This window comes from Anarrhichthys ocellatus, unplaced genomic scaffold (assembly GCF_004355925.1).
Source record: "Anarrhichthys ocellatus isolate YVR2014 unplaced genomic scaffold, GSC_Weel_1.0 scaffold12, whole genome shotgun sequence".
Taxonomy (NCBI): domain Eukaryota; kingdom Metazoa; phylum Chordata; class Actinopteri; order Perciformes; family Anarhichadidae; genus Anarrhichthys; species Anarrhichthys ocellatus.
The window spans coordinates 7,231,262-7,251,641 of record NW_022280042.1 but is presented as its reverse complement, the minus strand read 5'-3'; the positions used below and the strand labels follow the sequence as shown (position 1 = coordinate 7,251,641).

Below are 20,380 nucleotides of genomic sequence, written 5' to 3'. Positions count from 1 at the left end.
ACATTTTCATTTGATCACTGTTTTTCTTTCACAAATCTACTATCGAGCGTTAATGAATGAAACATGAACAGAAGAGACATTTTAGGAGACAAAATTAATTTATAGTTTTCTTGGGTCACAGGAAGACAAAGACAATCCATAAGAAAATATGTGTAAAATTTAAGAGGGGCTAAAAATAACTGTAAAGAAGAAAGCAAGCAACGTTTGCCGCTGTACAAAACTCCCAAGTCGCTGCCGCTTTCGTCCTGTCACAACACTGATAATGTCCATCATTCGGTCCTTATCGTCTGCCTAGGCCCCGGCATCTGTCGGACAGGCCGAGTATCTGTAGGTGTACAGTTTGTTATCTGCACCGCCGCTCAGCATCAGCTGAAAAAAAAAAAAAAAAACATAAAAAGGTAGAGAAAGTTACACATTGATTTCATGGATTCAACTGCTGATTATTCTTTACTTTGGGATTAGATTTGTGTCTTACCCCGCTTTCTGTCCAGTCCACACAAAACACTTTGTCCTCGTGGGCCGCCAGGTCATACAGAGGAGCCTTACAGCTGGGAGATATGAAAGATACGCGTCAAACATATACCAATATACAGCATCAACAAAAGACAGATTTGAGTGATGTAGGCTGAGGAGGCATTTCATAGACTGTATTTTATTCAGACAAAGACAGGAAGCTTCTTCCAGACAGGAAGTGGTTTACTCTCAGCAGTGTGGAAGTAACAGGATGCATGGATAATGGCTTAAGTTCCCCGTTGGATGTCAGAGGGCAAGATAAAAGGAGTGAAAACACTCTAAACAGAGTGTACATCTAAACTGGTATCGTCTAAAATATATTCCACGGTAGTACAATGCTCCTATCTGCTTCTTTCCACTGGGAGGCTCGTCAAACGAACTGTCCCTTTAAGTCCTAATAAGTTGCTGACTTCTACAAAGCATTCACGTGCTTCACAGACCTTCTGGTGTCCCACAGTTTGACCAGGTTGTCCAGGGAGCCGGAGACCAGCTGGTGCTCATGTGACGGCGCCCACTTCACGGCGGTGACCCAGCCGGTGTGGGAGGTCAGGGACAGCAGCACCAGCGACCCGTCTGGAGCGGAGAAGAGGGAAAGCGAGGAAAGACGGCGGATATAAAACAACGCTGCTGAAACACCCATGGTCGTGTGTTCATCTGCTGCAGTGAGAGCACAGCGGTACCTTTGGTGCGAGGGTCCCACAGTCTGATGTGTCGGTCAGTGCTGCCGGAGGCCAGCCGTCGACACAGAGGTGAGTAGGAAATACAGTTGAACACTTTGCTGCCCGTCTGGAGAAAGGACAAAACGAATAGCGTCAAAATGTTGTCACAGTGACCATGTCTTATATGCGGCTGATGTTTCTGACCCAGTGTCTGCTCGTCGGTGTGTTTTTCTCACCAGCGTAGTCTTCATTCCTCCCGTCTCCACGTCCCACACGCGGATGGTGTGGTCCCATGATGCACTGCAAACTTCTTCACTGTCGCACCACAGGACAGAGGACACCGCCTCGTTGTGTCCAGATAACGTCATCAGTGGAGTCTGTGTCCATGAGACGAAAAGGGAGCCTCATTTTTATTGATACTCCTTCACATTCGGTTTGTTAACTAACGCACCGATCTTTACATCACCAGGTTAGCCGGACTGAAGAGTGATATAGCTCCACTCACCCTGGTAAGGCCGAGCTGTTGAGTCTTCTGTTTCTTCCTCGGTCTGTCGGCGGGCTCCTCGACCTCGTCTGCTTCGTCCGTGGGCACTGATGGGGGGGAAAAGGTTGGAGCATGTTGGGAGATTTGCTTTTCATTCCGTAAAGCTTAACATGCAATCATTTGCTCTGGCGACCTACCTGCTGACCAAATCTTCAACATTTTGTCCCAGGAGCCACTGCAGAACTGTATGGGGAGCAACACACATGCTTTAACTGTGTGTTGTACGAATCCTAGTCATGGTGCCTCTACCCCTTATCCATCCCTCTTTACCTTTGTGCCGGTGGGGTCTGTCGCAACAGTGTCAACGCTCCCCGTGTGTCCCCGGCAGCAATGTCTGGCTTTCACCTTGTTCCTCTCCGAGTTCCACTCCCACAGCAGGAGGGTCTGGTCCAGAGAGGCCGTCAGCAGCAGAGAGGTCAGACCGTCTGCACGGAAACGCCCACACACACGTTTTTAAGAACGGCTGCCGTTATCACAAGCAGAGCGAGAGATATGTCCGCCACTCCGTCCACCCTCACCTCTTTTGACCCAGGCCACGTCTTTGACCACATCCGCGTGTCCGGCCACCGTCATCACCGCCTTGCCCTCCAAAGACCAGATCCTGGCTGTCTTGTCATATGACCCTGTTAGGATCCTGCAAAGGAAAAAAAAAAAAAGACATACGAATAAGCAAAACATCACATTGTTGGCTCTTGTTTGGGACGTGGACTTGTTGCAGATAAATAATGTGTAAATGGGAAGAAATATCAGTGAAGAAATGACAAAGATGCTGGACAAAATAATAGAGACACCATGAAATGACCACCCGGTTGAACATCACTACACATTTTCTCTGTAGATTACTATGAAAGTGATCTGTGTAATTTAGTATGAACCCGTTCAATGGGTGTCCTGAGAATCTTAAATGTTTAGGAACTATATATTTGTCTGATTGAGGTTAATTTGGTTTACGAGTTTCTTCCCCTCATTCTCTTTTCTAAATGTACCAAATCTGTGTTGCCAGTGTAATGACCCCTTGGCAGTGTGGGGCGTCTGCCATCTTACCATTCAGCGTCTGCATCCACGGCGCTAATCCAGTCATCGTGCATCATGCACTCCTCGGGCTCTGGTGCTGTGATCCGCTCCACATACTCTATCTCCACCACGTCTTCCTGAAACACAGGCAGACGCTCCGACGCATAAATATCAACACGATGCGTTCACAGACAATTCAGTCCCCAGTTGTACTTTCAGCTTAATCTCTACTTTCTTTTAATGTGAAGAAGACTATAATAAAACATGTCCACTCAGGGCTAAGCAGCGAGGCCGGTCGTACCGTAGATATGCCTTCCGTGTCCATGTGAGTGGACAGCGACGTTCGCAGGAACTGACCCCTGACCAGGAAGTCGAACTCCACTTTGCTGTGAGACGCTGCGGAAACAAATGCATTCAAGATGTATTACGGGATTATTTCTTGAATTAAATGAAGTACTGGGACTTTTGTGAACCGGTTGATATAATTACGGCTCATCTAATCATATGTAGGAATAATATTATATCTTAGAAAACTAGGCATAGGCGTATACAAGTGAAACTTCATGTTGATAGAGCTAATATCAATTGCACAGATCTAAATTGTAATAAATCATGCAAATTGATTTCCCAGCAGCAATGAAAACGTGGTTCAGATCACATGTACGCCGACTAAAAGACTTGAATCAAAAGTAAAGTGTGCTTTTTACCATTTTTAGCCTCCAGCAGCTTGTTGATGACATTGCTGAGGTCCTGCACTTCAGAGGCAGCGGGGATGGAGAATGGCACATCATCTACAACATACCTGTAAAGAGAAGTCAGGTTATACCCATGAAATACACACAGACGTTTTACATTTAGTAGATTCGTTTGTCATATAAGTTACTGTATCACATGCATGATATCTCGGGATTGTTAGCATTAGCTAGCTAATTCTTTTCGTTCGTTTCGTTAAAGGGAATAAGAGCTCACCTTTTGTCCTCTGTGAAGAACCTCGTTTGTAACTGCGACATGTTTAATTAACTTGTATATTTCTCCAACGTGCCACTAGCAGTAGATATATGAGGTATGGCTAAGTAGCTAATCTGTGCCTTCATAACACAGCCGACTCTCGCGCAGTCCTGCCATGTGGTACGAAATCAAGGAACTCCAGTAGAGCCCGGATGCAGCCAATCGATGATTCGGATCTGCGCTCGTCCAGCAATGCCTTTGTGGTATTAGCTAAATGTATGTGATGCATGAAAATGGACCCTGTGAGTGTGTTGCTATTATATATTTATTTATTTATTGCTCTTGTCATTGTTATATTAAGTAGCATGTAATTGAAATACTCAAATGCACCTCCCAGTCCTCCACCTTATATATGCTCCCATTATGCAACATGATCAGAAAACACAACGTAAACACTCATTGTTATCTAGATGGTACCCAATTATATCTATCGACCAAGCCAGACGAAACCAACCAGTTTGATAAACTTCAAGCAGCCTTTAGGACATAAAAACCTGCAACTTCCTGATGTTAAACTCAGACAAAACAGAAGTTATTCTACTCGGCCCAGAACACCTCCTCATCTACTGATACAGTTTCTCCAGATGGCATTGCGCTGGCATCCAGCAGCACCGTAAAGAATCTCGGGGTTACTTTTGATCAGGATTGTAACATTGCTAAAATCAGGCACATCCTGTCTCAAACGATGCAGAAAAATGTGTTCATGCATTAGTTACTTCTAGACTAGATTACTGCAATTCCTTATTACCAGGCTGCTCTAATACATCTCTTAAATATCTACAATTGATTCAGAATGCTGCAGCATGTGTACTAACAAAAACAGATCACATTACTCCTGTATTAGCTTCTCTGCACTGGCTCCCTATAAAACTAAGAATTTAATTTAAAATCCTTCTCACCTACAAAGCCTTAATTGGTCAGGCATCATCCTATCTCAAGGAGCTTATAGTACAATATTACCCTACTAGAGAGCTGCGCTCCCTTAATTCAGGGTTACTTGTGGTTCCTACAGTCTTAAAAAGTAGGATGGGAGCCAGAGCCTTCAGTTATCAAGCTCTTCTGTGGAACCAGCTTCCAGTTTCAGTCCGGGGGTCAGACACACTCACGAGTTTAATTATTATTACTACTCTCATATGAATCATTTCTGTCACATGCATTGGATGTGTTGCAACTCCATTATGTTCATTCTCTACACATGACATCTATTGCACTTCTGTCCTTTCTTGCACCAATGTGAGTCCCGGGACAGAGGACGCCGTATGTGTACATATTGTAAAGCCCTCTGAGGCAAATTTGTGATTTGCAATATTTATGAATATATCAATAAATTGAATTCTAACAAAAAGTATAAACTATTTCAACCATTGCTGGGCAACAGCTTCAGTTCCTTACATTTTTCATTCACAAACTTTTTTTTTTATAGCTGCGAATATTTATTTAGTTTAAATATAATTGTCCTTTGATTTTATTTTTTGTGTGCTACAAATGTTTACCTGAATTCGTTGTAAATAACTTGTAAAAACCATACAAAAAAAAAAAAAAAAAAAAGGGGCAGAACTGTGGAATGACATTCTAATGAATGGTTGTGTCCAAATAAGATGTGTATCATGGTTATTAGCCTTAATAACGATGTATTTTTCAAAACCTCAAGAACCGTAAATTATACCAACACTCTGCTCAGTTAACGGGGCTTCCAGCACACATGATTATGTATGAATGCTATATATACACATGTTAACGAATTATAACAATGACCATTTAGGGCTTTGGAGATGCATTGCAAACCGTAAAAACAAAGATGTTTATCTCACCAGGGCAGGCGTTGTCTTGGACAATAAAATGATTCGGCACAATAGAATGGGGAATCTTGCTGAGTTTAATACATGTCTGATGAGTCGTTTACAGTTAAAAATCAACCGAAAAAAAAAAACGTTCAAACCAGGACAGAACTTTGTGAACTAAAATATTTACATTTTCACTCATTTAATAACTGGAGATCCACCATGGTTGTAAAGCACACCTTCCACAGTCATAAAATTGTTGATTTTCTTTAATGTGCACTTTGTTACTTGACGTCCAGAAACGGGCACCCAATACAGCGTTGCCCTTATTTGATATAAATGTATGACACAAAACTAAATTGACATAAAAACTAAAACAGAAAATATATACACCACGATTTCAGTCATCATCTTCTTCCTCCTCCTCTTTGATCTTCTTTTTCTTCTTCTTCTTTTTTGATGACTGGAGAGAGAACAGAAGTGAGCACAACGAATGTTCAAAAACAAACACTGGGAATCTCGTATGAATAGTCTGTAGAAGAAGTTTAAATAGATCCGTACCTCTGTAACTGGTACCTCTTCCACTTCGGCTTCCTCTGGTTCCTCCTCTTTCTTGTCCTTCTTTTTCTTCTTCTTTTTCTTGGGAGTCTCCTCTGCTGCTTCTTCCTCTTCTTCTACAAAACATGCAGAAAAAAAAAGATCATGAGCCTCATAATCTCCATTGTGAGCACTAGTCACTAGATTGCATTTGTTTCCATCCTACCCACCTTCTTTTACTGGTTGCTTTTTGGCCTTTTTGGATTTGGCCACCGGTGTTTCGGGCTCTTCAGCCTCCTCTACCTCCTCGAACTTCCTCTTCTTTGAAGTGGAGGGAATAGTAGAATCGCCGGACGGATCGTACATTCTCACCTCGCTGCGGAGGAATGAGAGGGTATTTAACACCGTTCATATTTACATGTGGGAATACATCATCTTTGGAAAGGGGTTCTGGAGTATTCACCTCTTGTGCTGGTATTTGTCTGCCTGTGCCATTGCTTTGCCCGTTCCGCTGATTCTTCGGATCTGAGAAGAAGAAAAATAAATGGGGAAACGATAAGATGACCAGCAGAGAGAAAGCCCAGAGCAGATAGAGTCATAAACATTGACCAATCTAACCAGCAAGTAGGGCTTGGGCGATAGACTTTACTCTGAACTGCTTTATACAAGTACATGTGAGCGATACTTCTGACACAGAAAAAGGTAAACATCTTTCTCTCGTAGTGTTACTTACTCCTTTCTCCTCCAGCTGGCGCAGCCTGACCTCCAGCTTGGCCCGGTTCTCCACTCCCATTTCGGCATTCGTGTCCTCTCCCAGGGCGTCATAGCGAATAGCCAGGGATGCTTTAGCTGCCAGCATTCTGGAGATCTGGACAGATATTACAAAAACAATGTCCATGTTTATTGTCTAACCAATGGACTGTGACGATTATTACTTAGTCCAGTCACATGTTCTTCTGGACTTACCTTGCCCTTATTCTTGGCACTGGTCTGGCCCACTAGGGAGGCATGGTAGATGAGACCATACTTGGGTGTGTCCTTGCGAGTCTTCAGGGCTCTGAACAGAGCCTTCTCTGCTCCGAGGATCTGCACCGTGGAGGCTGGATGCTTGGCCAGATTCAGAAGGGAACCTTGCAGCAACAGGAAAGACAAGTTAACACGTTGCTCTCGTCGGTACCTGCTCATTGGACCTGTATGCACGAGCTCAGATGAGGTAGTGACTTAAAAGCATCAGTCTTTTTCAGGAAAGCGACATCATGTCGTCATAATCACCGCTCGGCTGGTTTTCACTGGTCTCCTCTCTGTGACTCACCTGCATGCGAGATGAGACGGGCTCCGACCAGCTCTCCCACCATCACGGTCAGGTTGGGGGCGATGGCCATCATTCGGTTCTTCAGGTAGTCGTACAGCTGAGTGCGGTACTCTGAGATGTCAATCACCTACAGAGAAAAAAAAAAAGGAGACAAGATTTGAATTACACCTGCCAGCTGGTCACGAGTCAAACGGTCCCGTAGCCGTACCGTGTGACTGTTCAGATGAGGTAGTGACTGAAAACCCACATGATTTGTTTCAGGGTAAAGACGACATGTCGTCATCATCACAACTGTCACTTGAGCTCTTCAATGTTCGACAGTACGAAAGAGACAAACCTGATCGCACAGGTGCCGTATGTTGCCGATGTCCTGCTCCGACACTTCCGTTCCCATCGAGATCTCGGCCGCCAGTTTGACCTCGGCCTCGATTTCCTCGGGGAGGATGTCGGACAGATCGGAGCCGGCCACGTTGGTGCGGTCGCCTGGCGGACGCACAGAGACACGCTTGGTTACTCGGGAATACAGTCACTGGTGTTCTTTATGCATGCATCTTACAGCTGATCTAATAGTGGATAAGACACTTTGCCCCCACTAGGAACTAAGCCTATCAGCCACTGATGCACCAAACTTAATTTGTATGTATAAGCATGTGCAAAAGTAAATTTTTTTACCTATTTTGCGGACAGCTTTGCAGTAGACCAAGTTGTCAGTGACTACCTTTCCCAGCTCGGGAAAGTGCCAGCCGTACCACTCTCTGCAGCGCATGATGTAGTTGTTGAGCTCCTTATCCAGGTCGTCCAAAAGAGCTGAAGCGACCATGACAAATACTTTAAGTCAGACTACACATTCAAACACACAACCGACATTACAAAAAAAAGGGTAATTAGTGAATATTGTATTCAACTTACAGATGGCCTGCACAATCATGGTGTCCACTTTGTCTGGACTGAACTTCAGCTTGTAGCGGGATAAACTGGAGAACACAGAGAAGAGCTATGAATGGGTTATTCCTCACGGCACACTACTTTTCATATTCCTGTGCTTGGGGAGAGATGGCTGCCTCAGCGGTAGTGACGAATGCTGAGGAAAATCCACAGTAGGTTTCAGACAGCAAGTGTAATCATCGACAGCGCCCGCATTTACGCGATGCCGCGTCCGTGCGCCACGTACCTGTGAGCTAACCCCAGAGACATGGCGCTGATCTCCTTGGGCGGGAGGCCGGTGATGAGGCTCTCCATCTGACTCCTGATGCACCTCATCAGCTCGAACACGGCAGCGTTGTGGACACAGCTCAGGTCCAGCTTTTCCTGAAAACCACAACCGTTTAAGACCAGGAACTCGTGCATTGAACGCGTAGCCAGTATATGCTATCAATTTGCATACTTACTTTAATGACCCCGCCGAGTTTAGCGTCGCTGATGGCCAGCTGCTCGTGAGCATCCTTGGCCACAACCTTCTTTAGCACTTTCTTCAAACTCTTGCCAATTTTTCCCTCGGTAAGGGCAGTGGCAGCTGAGAGGAAGAGGTTGGGAACACCGCATTAGAAACACTAACGTACACAAATGCATAGAACCACAATGGGCCCGAGGGGGAATAAAGGAGTCTCAGAGATAAGAGCTCAGTGGAATATCACGTTTTAATCAGACACAAAAACACATCACAGATCCCAGGTGTGCTGTATTATTCTGCAAAGACATATGTCGTTACCTGCTAAGGCCTCTGTGGTGTCCTGAAACTTCTCAAAGTGCTTCAGCTTCACACTAGCAGGGGACAAAAGAAAACAGTTCAGACCTGTTTTACGTGAGGTACACAGCATCACATGGCAACAACTCGCTGATTGCATGGCACTTACATTTGGTTCGCCTTTTCAGGAGTTTCAAACTCCTTATACAGGCTGTCCACCTGCTGCAGCTTGGATTCATCGAGGACCTGGAATACAACAGAAGCTCTCGGTTAGTTGTCACACATTTAAAAAAAATGTCTTTAGATTTATGGGTAAAGTTACATTCTCCTGAAAAGTTGGTGTTCATCAACTAATAGCACGAGTTTTAATACATTTACAATATGGATGTGGACAGTGTTGTGAGAAGTAGAGACATTCCTTGAAGTTAACTCAGGCACACGTGGTTACAGGGCCTTTACTCTGCCATGCTGCATTAGCTTAAACCTTAGCAAAAACACTCGTCACGTTACAAGCGAAACGTCAAATAAGCCCGTTCACATGCCTGACTACAAATAAAAACACACTATTTCATTCTACTCACTAACGTTACTTACAACTGAAGCAACGTGCGTGTGAGTAGCTAGCCACGAGGCTAACCTAAGCTAACGTGGATAGCTAAAGAGTACAAATCCCTAATTATTTACGTGACAGGAAACAGAGGACGTGTTTATGTATATATATATATATATACCTTGAATATTGCATATCCAGCGGCGGTTTCAAATAACACGAGCATTTTGGCAGCAGCTCAGTTACTTTTGCAGAAAATGTGCGCTCTCCAAGTTGAGAGCCTTCCGAGTCGCCACGATGCTGCTCCCACTCTGTGTGAGAGACACGCGACGAGAAGCGAGCACCAGGAAACTGACGGGTTGCCAGGTCCGTTAATCACCCGATTTCAGAAATGTTTTAAAAACCGTATCGTTGTTTCAGCTACGTATGGAATATGGGTTTTCATGAATATGATATATCAACGTAATATATTGTTAATCATTTACAAGTGCAAATATCTTTTTTATTTAACAGTTAACGCAAAAGTAAAAATAACAGTGAGTTGGCTTAGAAAACCCAGTACCAGCGAATTTATGGCACTGACCTTTTTCAGAACATAGCGGGAGTCCAGTTACTTTATGTATGGAATTAAATTCCACACGCGTTTTCTCCACAACCTGGCAACCCAAAAAGAGGACTTTCGTGTCAAATCTCGCGAGAAATCTTCGCAGACATACCGACTCGAGGAAATAATACTTTTAGTAAAACCTAAAACGCAAATACCGTTGCAGTGGAGCATGATGTACAACTTCAACACAACTATAAGCTACTGGTAGACGTTCATATTTAGTTATTTAGTTATTGTGTTCATATGTTTTATGTACTTCCTGTTCTCGCGGAAGTGACGAACATATGTGCAAACTGGAGCAAAACATGCACATGTGAGAGCTGCGTGGTGAGAAACCCACGTTTACTTCGACTATACTTCACTGTCGATACGAAGAAAGAACTCGGGCGTGAAGTATGGATGAACAGGGACACTATCCTCCGCCGGACTTCGGCTGTCCCCCGCCGACCTCCATCCAAACCTACCAGCAGCAGCAGCCGCCGCACTCGAGCGGCTTCCAGCCCAGCATGTGGAGCTGGAGCGAGACGTCCTCCGAGCCCGTGTGGGACTACAGCGGCCAGGCGGGATGGCATCACGGGGCAGCGGCAGAGTTCGGTTTCCCCTCGGGTCGTGGGAACTATGGACAGAAACGTCCACACGGTGAGTAGCGTATACAGTCTGAGTCTATTAATGGTGATTAAATCACCCAAAAAACAATCACAAGGGCACTATAGCCAGCTTAAAATGGCTTCTTTCATCCACAGCCAGACAAAATGATAGTCTTGTAATGATCATATTGAAAATAGTCAACTAATGTATCTGTAAATATCACATTTGACCATGTTTACTTGACCGTTTTTTTTTCTTCAAATAATTGCTGTAACTTAACCAGTTTTAAAAATCACAACCAGTCAGCATTATCAGACTCTAGTGTGAGTGTAAACCAAACTTAGTGTGTAAAATTGGCGGAGTGTGATGAAGAAAGCATTGTCACATTATTAATAATGAAAGAGTTGATGTGTTTGTTTGTGTTGTGCTGTCGCCTCTCTAACGTCACTCCTGTCTTCAGATCAAAACTATGGTCGCGAATGGCATCGAGGTGGAAGACAGAGTCACGGAGCCCCCCACAACCATGGGAAAAAGGTACCTATCTGTTAGAGCACTACAACTTTAATCATGATCTTAACCTTTTAATAGTTATTATCAAACAACAGCAGCGCGCTCTGCACCGAGAACAAGCCCAGCTACAGCTGATCTGTCTATAATCCACAGCAGAAAAACAAGAAAGAACCAGAGTATTCCCATTTTTGCGACACCTGTGACCGCGGCTTCAAAAACCAGGAGAAGTACGATGAGCACGTTTCTCAACATGTCAAGGTAGTTTAATATATCTTTAAAATCTATAATAGAAGGTTTAATTTATGGAAGTAATCAAGTTCCTCTGACTACCTCCATCAAATCTCTTTCGTAGTGTTCTGTGCCGGACTGCACCTTCATGGCTCATGAAAAACTAGTCGGCATCCACTGGAAAAACGTAAGTGAAACAACTCGCTGTGTATCTTAAACTTACAGTATTTTCCCTTTGTTAATATCAGTCTTTTCTATGTCCTGACTGCAGAACCATGCACCAGGCGCTAAAAGGATCAAGCTGGACACACCGGACGAGATTATAAAATGGAGAGCGGAGAGGCGCAAGTCAGTAATCTAATTGTATATCCATTCATCTTTGAACTATTCATGGCATAATATCATAAATTGATCCAGATTTTCTATGTTGTGTTTATACATGGATTTTGCATACTTCCAATCAGGAAAACGTAATAATAATAATTTGACTTTCCAGAAACTTTCCGACACTTGAGAATATGGACAAGAAGAAGAAAGTGATGGAGGTGCGGGAGGAGACGGGAGCTGTTCTGGAGACGGCTCAGTTTGGGTAAATGTTCAAATACACTGCATCTTTTTCTTTTTTCTTTTATTGCTCACAGAAACAAAGTATATTCGACTCGCTCAGAGTTCATCTTATCTAAACTCTATCTCGCAGGCGGATGAGAGGCAGAGGGCGGGGTCGAGGCCGTGGCTGGGGCAACAGAGGGTTCCGTGGGCGTCATCCTCGAGGCCCTCACCCGTCGGACAGCAGTGAGACAGGGAGACCTCCGTCCCTCACCCAGCCCCGCAGGGACGGGGATCCACTGGGAGCGCTGGCCAGCAGTGACCATGGTGAGGGACTCATCTGACGTGTGCGGGGCAAAAATATGTCACCGTGCCTTTATTGTCGTGTCTTTTTTGGTTCGATATCGTCTCTATCATAGAGAAAACACAACTGCGATGGTAATCGATATGTGTTTCTCACATGCTTCAAGATTCGGACCGAGAGGACCCAGCCCCTGAGTCCAGGATCGGTGGCCTGGTTGTGGCTCCGAAACAGATGAGCTCGGCTCTGGGCTCCCTGGTGGCCAACTACGGCTCCATGAGTGAAAGTGAACCAGAAGGTGAGTTTATAGGTCGGTTGTTTTTATGCTGTTACACATTGATGGACAAAATACAAATTGGGATAAAGCATGTAAAAAACAAACACTTCAAATCTATCAATATTCTTTTTTCTTGTGTTTCAGACATCCCTATTCAGAGAGCCAAAGACACAATATCACAAAAGTGTCCGGACAGAGGGCCCTCGAGAGGGCCGGAGACCTCTTCACAGGTTACGGAGGCCCTTCACACTCCTAACGGCGGAAGAGGAAGGGGACGAAGGGGACGAGGACGAGGAGGCAGGGGAGGAAGGGGCGGTAGAGGAGGACACCAAGATACACCGCAGAAGCGTCGTCCCACTCTACTCGAGATGGTATTATTATACAAGCATATTTCACAGGATTTTAAATTGAGATCATAAAAAGATATTTAAATGTAGATTATCTATATAATGCAGCATCTCTTATTTTCTTTCACTCTGTTTAGTTGCTGGCCCAAGACATCCGCCACGAGAGGAATGTCCTCCTCCAGTGCGTGCGCTATGTCGTCCGAAACAACTTCTTTGGCCTGGAGAGCAGACCTCAGGACCAGAGGGGCGTGAAGGATGAAGTCACACCAGCGATCTCAAGCGGAGAGCACGCAGGGAGGCAGGAAAAGCCACCAGATAAAGCCAATGCTCAGTTTACAGAGACAAGTTCAGCAGAAGTTAATTATCAGGAGGAGTTGGAAACAAGTAAAGCTGTTGTGGTTGACCAGTGTCTGCATACATGCTCAGAACCATCTAAAGATCCTCCTGTGGAGCCGGTTACAGGACATTTCCTCCGAAATGCTGAAGAGACTACAGTGAAAGACTGCCACAGCCTCTACTCAACGGGCACAGATGAAATCAGATCCACCTCTGATACTTACGATGATGAAATATGGGAGAGCCCTGGTGCTGTCATGTCTTAGCAAATTACTGAAATTGATTTATCTAATTTTGTTCTGAGGCATGAGTGAGACATTTGTCTTTGAAATTGTTATTTTTCAAGCACCATTATGTTTGATGTGATGTTAGTTCGACTAACAATATCCAGGTATATTTTTGTAACATGTTTTGTACTGAAGAAATACATTTTTTTTTCTTTTGAAATAAATCATATAATCTATTGATCATTTAACAGTTTGTTTGTTGAATTCTATTTTGAGCTTGATTTATAGATATGTTTATGATGTACAATGTGTTGTTTTTTTGTTATAATCAGAATCAGCTTTATTGGCCATGTATGCGTGCGCATACATGGAATTTGTCTCCGGTTTCCACTCCGCTCTCAATGTACAGACAATACACTATTTTACAATAAACAAGGAAAAAATATATAAGAACAAAAAAGGGCAGCAAAAAAGTAGAACAGATGTAGGTATAAACATTTAACAGCTATATACAATATAAGTATAAATATATGTATGTATATATATATATATAATACAGTAGTGCAAACAGGTGCAATATTATTTATTGTTAATGAGAGTGATGGCCAGTGGAAAGAAGCTTTTCCTGTGTCTGGTGGTTTTGGTGTACAGACCCCTGTATCGCCTACCAGAGGGGAGGAGTTGGAACAGCTTGTGTCCAGGGTGTGAGGGGTCTGCAGTGATCTTTCCAGCCCGTTTCCTGACTCTGGAGGTGTACAAGTCCAGGATGGAGGGCAGGCTGGAACCAATGATCCTCTCTGCAGACCTGACAATCCGTTGCAGTCTGTTTCTGTCCTGTTTAGTGGCTGATCCGAACCACACAGTGATGGAAGAACAGAGAACAGACTGGATGATGGCTGAGTAGAACAGGATCAGCAGCTCCTGAGTCAGGTTGAACTTCCTGAGCTGGCGCAGGAAGTACAACCTCTGCTGGGCCTTTTTCCTGATGGTGTTGATGTTGGGAGCCCACTTCAGGTCCTGGGAGATTGTGGATCCCAGAAACTTGAAGGTCTCTACAGCGGACACAGTGTTGTTGAGTATGGTGAGGGGGGGCAGTGTTGGGGGGCTCCTCCTGAAGTCCACTGTCATCTCCACAGTTTTGAGCTTGTTCAGCTCCAGGTTGTTCTGACCGCACCAGAGGACCAGCTGTTCAACCTCCCGGTCCTCTGGTGCGGTCATATAAAATGAAACCCATGTTAATTCTGTGTATTTGTGACTCTTTATTATATCATATGTGCAGCAACAAATATAATAAGCAGTCTCGTTGCAACATAAACAAATATTTGTTGAGTAAAGGCCAGAAGATGAGATTTTGGATTGATTAAACTATCCATGACGCAAATTATTTTGTTAAACTTCCACTAATTGAAAAAACAGTAGAAAAACGCATATCGTTTTTTTTTTTAATAATTACGCCCTGTATTGACACCTATGGTATAAAGAACATTAAATTCCTCCGAAATAAACACGATGCTTTGGTTCTATATAAAGGTTTACTGCTCACTGTCAAACGCTGCACCGCCCGCCGGACTACCCGGGGTTGTAAAAGGAGCGCAGCCACGTCCCCTCGAAACCACCTGAGCGTGTGCCTATGCGAGTCAGTAAGTAGTTAACATTGGACGATAATAACATGTTATGCAAGCTACGTTAGTGAGAAGAACAATATGTATATATCGTAGTTATTAGAAAGTCATATCATGACTGAAAGTGTTCGCGTTGACCCATCGCGTGTCGAGTTCAACGACGTCGACAGTGCCGGTAACAGATGTTGGGAAACGGTCGAAGACAATATTGATGGGAAAGCCTGCGTTAAAGGTAAAGGAACTTCCGTGGTCATTAACTAACAAGCTATACGAAATTAAAGAATAAAAATGATAAAAGTAATGTGCTTAATAGGGATTTCGCGCTAACGCTAGCTTAATTGCTCGGTAACGCTTAGCTAGCACCTCGCGCGAGAAGTTAAGCTAACTTTAGCTAATGAACTCACTGAGCTAACTAACTTTAATTACTCTAAACATGGACCTTGTTGGTTTGATAAGATACTACCACGTCCAACAATACCAACCAATCCAATTATCTATCTATCTATTTATTATCTATCTATCTATCTATCTATCTATCTATCTATCTATCTATCTATCTATCTATCTATCTATATATACATACATACATACATACATACATACATACATACATACATACATACATACATACATACATACATACATACATACATCTGTCTATCTCTGGCTGTCTGTTTATCAACGGGACATGTCCCAGCTAGATTGTAACACTGTGTGAAACAGATAATATTCAAATAGTTATATGTTTAATATTTATTTTACCAGAATAGTACATTAGTATATATAATAGTACACTTTTTTTCCTCCTTTTTAAGAGTTGTCTCTCAATGAACTCTCTCTATATCTGGCTACATTATATTAGTGTTTGGATTGTAAGTTAAGATGCATGTTTATCTCTGAATGTGTGTTTCTAAATGTTTGCTATTTGAATTCAAATGTACCACCAAAGTGGTTATTTTTAAACACGTGATTGACGCCCTTTCCCCACCTTTTTCTTCTTCTTCTTCTCTGTTTCTTTTGTCATGCAGTTGTTCAAGTTCACAGCATCCAGCACAGCCAAGGTGGTGGCTTCTGGTCTGTCTGTAAGCGGCCAGCTTGAGTTTACTCCGGAGGAAGAGGAGGAGGTCAGAGACCGCCTTTTGATTCATGTAGATGATGTAGAGACCATCACAATCCCTCTGATGGGGTAAGCACTATGTTATAAGCATGTGATATATATACGTATATTAACCATGTTAAGTACCAGACAAACTGCCGAATGTTTTGATGTTTCAACACTCTGACTTTCTTTATATGTTCCTCTAGATTCCCCAGGGCTTGTTCCTTCCTAAAAGACTCAGTACTAGACTTTGGGTGCATCGCAGCAAGCAGTCAGGTGATCAGCAAACATAAACTGTATAACCAATCAGGGATCAGCACCAGGTAAATTAAGCCTTGAAGGTATGTAAAGGTACCTGTCCTCCATTTCAGATATTAAGATACTGCAGATCTTATTCACTAAACTCCCTGTGTTAATACTCATATATTTGTGCGTGTGGGCATTTAAGGCGTGCTCCAGGTGCAGTACAATGGAGACCCCTCAGTTAGAATCTCACCCTGAGGTGGAGTCTTAGCAGCTGGCGCCACCCAGCGGCTGCATGTGGAACTGTGCACGGACAGACCCAGGCAGATTGATGAAAAGGCTCTGCAAGAAAGACTTTACAGCAATAGTTCAAGATAACTGTGAACACAGATAGCATGTGTTGAAGGGATTGGACACTTAATGCTCAGTCACATATTTTAGGATTTGATTTGTATGCTACAAAGAATTAAGGCGGTTCTGAAGGCAAAAAGGGGTCCAACCCGGTACTAGCAAGGTGTACCTAATAAAGTGGCCGGTGAGTGTATATACAATTATTTTTTTAAGAACTGACTTTTAACTTGCATTTGTTGTGTTATCAGTAGAGTGCAAAAATGGGGAATGCTTTGAGCCAATACCAAAAACCGGTTGCTACAGACTGTAATAACAAACATCCTTATTCGTAACACTGTGTTATTTTGTGTCAGGAATCAGGTACATGCATATAGAGATGGAATTGAATCAGCGGTGTGCTTATCTCTAACCACACACTGGTATAAACGTGTTCAGTAGCATTGTGTGTGCTGCAGCGCCCCTAGCTGGTCATGCAACAGCAGTAGCGTTGTTTAAGAAGGGAGTTTCCCTCAGAGTTCATGAGGCAGTGCCACCTCAGATGCCGCAATTAATCCTCCTACGATGTTGCTTCGGACACTATTATTATTCGGACACCGTCTGTGAGTATGTTTTTTGATCAATTTTTCGTATATTATTGGAAGAATATAGTTGCCGGTCTTTGGTTTACTGAAAAATACAAGTAAACGGGAGTTAATTGATAGCTAGCTTAGCTGTAAGCTATTTGGTAGCGAGCACTGCTTGGCATGTTACTCAGCAGTTTCGGTTTCTAGCCGCGGCGGTCCGCGTGCCCGTGGAAAGTAACACTGAACTCTGTGTGCGGGCACGTGATGTGGAACGCGTCATGCAGTTGTCCAATAGGGCAAGTATGAAATAAATGTAATCTTTATTAGGGGCCGAAATTTAGTTGAAAAAAATGCGATAGGAAGATCGCCGCTTATGCAACGTTGTGAACAACACTAGTAGAGCTAACGTCAATTAGCTGCTAACAGCTAACCTTAGCTAACGTCAATTAGCTGCTAACAGCTACAGCACACGGTCTCCCCGGCTAACGGATGATGGAGCTAAAGGTTGCATTGAGTTACATTATGGTGCATTCAGGCTCCAAACAGTAGACATGAGTATTGGGCGAAGGCACATTACAACGTCATCGTGATGTGTTCAAATGTAATCTTGTAAAATTTAGCTTTTGAATAGAAATTTGAATAAATACAGTTTGAAGGAGATATTTTCAAAGGAATATAAAATTGACATAAGAGATGGAGTTATGAACTGGTTAACTTCCTAACACTAGCTTTAAGCAACTGATAAATCATCATGGAAACTACTAATGTAATCTCTAAAATGTTTATTTAAATTAAAATACAGTCTTTTTTTTCCTAATCATTTGAATAGTATGAGTTTATAGATGACAATAACCAAGTAAAAGGATAATTTGTTGAATATTTGTCGTTTTTGTCCAATTGTCCAAATCCTTGTTAAATTCAGTTTTTTTTTTTTTAAATTTTATTAACAGGCCTACATTTTCCCTTTTGTCTCTGTGTGTCCCTCTAGGTGGGAGATATGGTCTATATGGTGAAGGCCACAGCAGAGTTGCCTCTTCCTTCCCCTTTCACTGCCCGGCCCAGTTCCAACATAGTCTCCATCCCCTGCAACTCTGGTAGGAAACCTGTCCCCCCCAAACATCACTCATTGCAGGACACCAACACCAATAATCATGAATTCTTTAAATGCGGATTACTTCACTGATGTTTCTCTCCACCAATAGAGCCAGCTGTGTGTGTGACAGTACTAAGCCTACAATGCAAGGTGGGGCAGGTGTGTGAAGAGATGGTGCGCATGCCGCTGATCAATATGGCCCGGGAGCTAGCTCTGATTATCTGGGGTCAGTACAGCATGAGCGCTGCTGAACACAGGAGGCACTCACTCTTGTTTGCAAACTAAGTCTCTCGTTGTGTTTTTCTTAACATATCGTAAAACGTTTATAACCTTACTGAAATAAACGTTAAGGCAGTAAAATGTCTGATCTTCGTCCTACTGATAATTAGTGCCTCGCGCCTTGTCCTATAGGCAGTCAAATTTACACATTGTTAAGCATGATGGTTTTACATTGCGCAGACAGCAGCACACACACAACATATAGTTGAAATTGTGATCCATGGGGCGGGTAAACTTGGGCTACTTAAAATATTACGGGTTCCTCCGGGCGGGCGAGTCAAAAAGTGACGAAGCAGCGTTCATTGTAAGTTATTAATAACTTACAGAAGCATTGAGAGAAGGTTGAAAGTGCACCGTCGCTCTCTCTCTTTCTCTCTAAAACACAGAAATACACACACACAGCGAGCGCTGCAGCACTCAGTCTGTGTCTGTGCTGCTTATTAATGGCTTTCCTAGAAGCATTTAATTAATTATTACAAATTTTTGATACTTCCACAATGAGAAACAGCTTTCTTGGAAGAGAGTGGTAATCCTGAATCTTTGACAAATGATATCACTTGACCGAAGCTAGCACATTCAAAGTTTGTGTTTAAAAAAAGTAGATGATGAAAGATTGCTTTCAACATATTGCCAAATGTTTAACAATCGTGAATAAAGTAAAATTATCATGCTTATGTGTCTCTCACAGCACAATGAGACCCATCAAGCCTGGAGGTGTATGGTGAAGGATTCTCCGGCCCAAAGACTTTGGATGTGCCGGCAGGGACAAGAGCCTGCTACCCACTCACCTTTCAGCCTTCTGCACAACGCATTGTCATGGTAATTACATTTTTTTGTTGTGGTTTCATTGTGTCTATCTTTCTTCATGTTTTTCTTGCTTGTTTTCTGTCTTTGTCACATTCTTGCTATTTAACCTCCTGGCTGTATTTACACTTTCTGATAGACCATAGTATTTATACAGTATGGTAGTTGATCCCTTACAGTGATGAATGAACCTCCTAACATTTTGTATTTGAAACTCTGCTGTTGCTCGTGTTTGTGTGTTGTCCACACAGATGCCGCTGCTGAGATGTAAAAGAAGAAACTGGTGTCCTGAAATGTGTCTCCTTCTTAATCCCCACCCCCTTTTCTACTGTAAAAATGCATTGGTGGTTCAGTGGTAGAATTCTCGCCTGCCACGCGGGAGGCCCGGGTTCGATTCCCGGCCAATGCAACATACCTTTTGTACTTAGAAAAGAACCCCGCTGTAAAGATTTTGCGAGATGGAGGATTTCAATTCTTACACGACCTACCATGGAAAAACTTTGAAATGGTGATTCGGAGTAATGGCCTGCTTAATCTGATAGAAGTATCACACTGCTCATCCTCCCAGATACGTTTATTCTAGTAGATAGTGGCTGGTAGTTCTTCGAGGTCGGATTTCACCGCTCACGTAGCCAATGATGTAGAAATCTGAAGGAGTGTGACAAGGAGAGGCGGCTCGCCTGATCCCATTTGGTGCTTTGGTGCTTTGGTGTTAGATTTATGTGCTTGCCATTGGTCACAACAAACACCATGTTCA

General features: G+C 43.2%; 3 protein-coding genes and 3 non-coding genes across 6 annotated transcripts; 2 read left to right on the top strand and 4 right to left on the bottom strand.

Annotated features, from left to right (window-relative positions):
* Positions 1-75: 75 nt before the first annotated feature.
* Positions 76-3,900, bottom strand: wdr12 (WD repeat domain 12). Its single transcript, XM_031851678.1, has 13 exons — positions 3,700-3,900; positions 3,438-3,532; positions 3,032-3,126; positions 2,761-2,867; positions 2,235-2,350; positions 1,987-2,141; positions 1,854-1,899; positions 1,678-1,763; positions 1,409-1,549; positions 1,194-1,299; positions 954-1,086; positions 476-548; positions 76-369 (listed from the first exon to the last, which is right to left on the bottom strand). The coding sequence occupies exons 1-13, from the start codon at positions 3,738-3,740 to the stop codon at positions 292-294; spliced, it is 1,272 nt and encodes a 423-aa protein (XP_031707538.1). The 5' UTR covers positions 3,741-3,900; the 3' UTR covers positions 76-291.
* Positions 3,901-5,596: 1,696 nt separating this feature from the next.
* nop58 (NOP58 ribonucleoprotein homolog (yeast)) lies at positions 5,597-9,916 on the bottom strand. Its single transcript, XM_031852084.1, has 15 exons — positions 9,784-9,916; positions 9,222-9,298; positions 9,077-9,129; positions 8,757-8,881; positions 8,540-8,676; positions 8,278-8,342; positions 8,041-8,175; positions 7,706-7,851; positions 7,369-7,495; positions 7,023-7,186; positions 6,790-6,924; positions 6,520-6,581; positions 6,287-6,432; positions 6,081-6,193; positions 5,597-5,982 (listed from the first exon to the last, which is right to left on the bottom strand). Exons 1-15 carry the CDS (start codon positions 9,826-9,828, stop codon positions 5,920-5,922), a joined length of 1,593 nt encoding a protein of 530 aa, XP_031707944.1. The 5' UTR covers positions 9,829-9,916; the 3' UTR covers positions 5,597-5,919.
* Positions 7,254-7,336, bottom strand: LOC116386326 (small nucleolar RNA SNORD11B). Its single transcript, XR_004212958.1, has one exon. It is a non-coding gene; the product is annotated as a small nucleolar RNA SNORD11B (small nucleolar RNA).
* On the bottom strand, positions 7,581-7,665 carry LOC116386325 (small nucleolar RNA SNORD11B). Its single transcript, XR_004212957.1, has one exon. It is a non-coding gene; the product is annotated as a small nucleolar RNA SNORD11B (small nucleolar RNA).
* Positions 9,917-10,344: 428 nt separating the features above from the next.
* On the top strand, positions 10,345-13,795 carry nufip1 (nuclear FMR1 interacting protein 1). The gene is made up of 10 exons (XM_031852284.1): positions 10,345-10,848; positions 11,258-11,331; positions 11,461-11,565; positions 11,660-11,722; positions 11,807-11,883; positions 12,032-12,124; positions 12,233-12,408; positions 12,552-12,680; positions 12,804-13,030; positions 13,144-13,795. Exons 1-10 carry the CDS (start codon positions 10,605-10,607, stop codon positions 13,606-13,608), a joined length of 1,653 nt encoding a protein of 550 aa, XP_031708144.1. The 5' UTR covers positions 10,345-10,604; the 3' UTR covers positions 13,609-13,795.
* A 6,166-nt stretch (positions 13,796-19,961) lies between these two features.
* On the top strand, positions 19,962-20,032 carry trnag-gcc (transfer RNA glycine (anticodon GCC)). The gene has a single exon. It is a non-coding gene; the product is annotated as a tRNA-Gly (tRNA).
* The last annotated feature ends 348 nt before the right edge of the window (positions 20,033-20,380 follow it).

Coding starts and splice junctions, on each gene's coding strand:
- wdr12 (XM_031851678.1), bottom strand. CDS start 3,740: ATGTCGCAGTTACAAACGAGGTTCTTCACAGAGGACAAAAG. Junction 2,142..2,234: donor CGTGGCCTGGGTCAAAAGAG/GTGAGGGTGGAC, acceptor GTTTCCGTGCAG/ACGGTCTGACCTCTCTGCTG. Junction 1,900..1,986: donor CAGACCCCACCGGCACAAAG/GTAAAGAGGGAT, acceptor CTCCCCATACAG/TTCTGCAGTGGCTCCTGGGA.
- nop58 (XM_031852084.1), bottom strand. CDS start 9,828: ATGCTCGTGTTATTTGAAACCGCCGCTGGATATGCAATATTCAAG. Junction 8,677..8,756: donor AACTCGGCGGGGTCATTAAA/GTAAGTATGCAA, acceptor TGTGGTTTTCAG/GAAAAGCTGGACCTGAGCTG. Junction 8,176..8,277: donor CATGATTGTGCAGGCCATCT/GTAAGTTGAATA, acceptor TGGTCGCTTCAG/CTCTTTTGGACGACCTGGAT.
- nufip1 (XM_031852284.1), top strand. CDS start 10,605: ATGGATGAACAGGGACACTATCCTCCGCCGGACTTCGGCTGTCCCCCG. Junction 12,681..12,803: donor GAGTGAAAGTGAACCAGAAG/GTGAGTTTATAG, acceptor CTTGTGTTTCAG/ACATCCCTATTCAGAGAGCC. Junction 13,031..13,143: donor GTCCCACTCTACTCGAGATG/GTATTATTATAC, acceptor CACTCTGTTTAG/TTGCTGGCCCAAGACATCCG.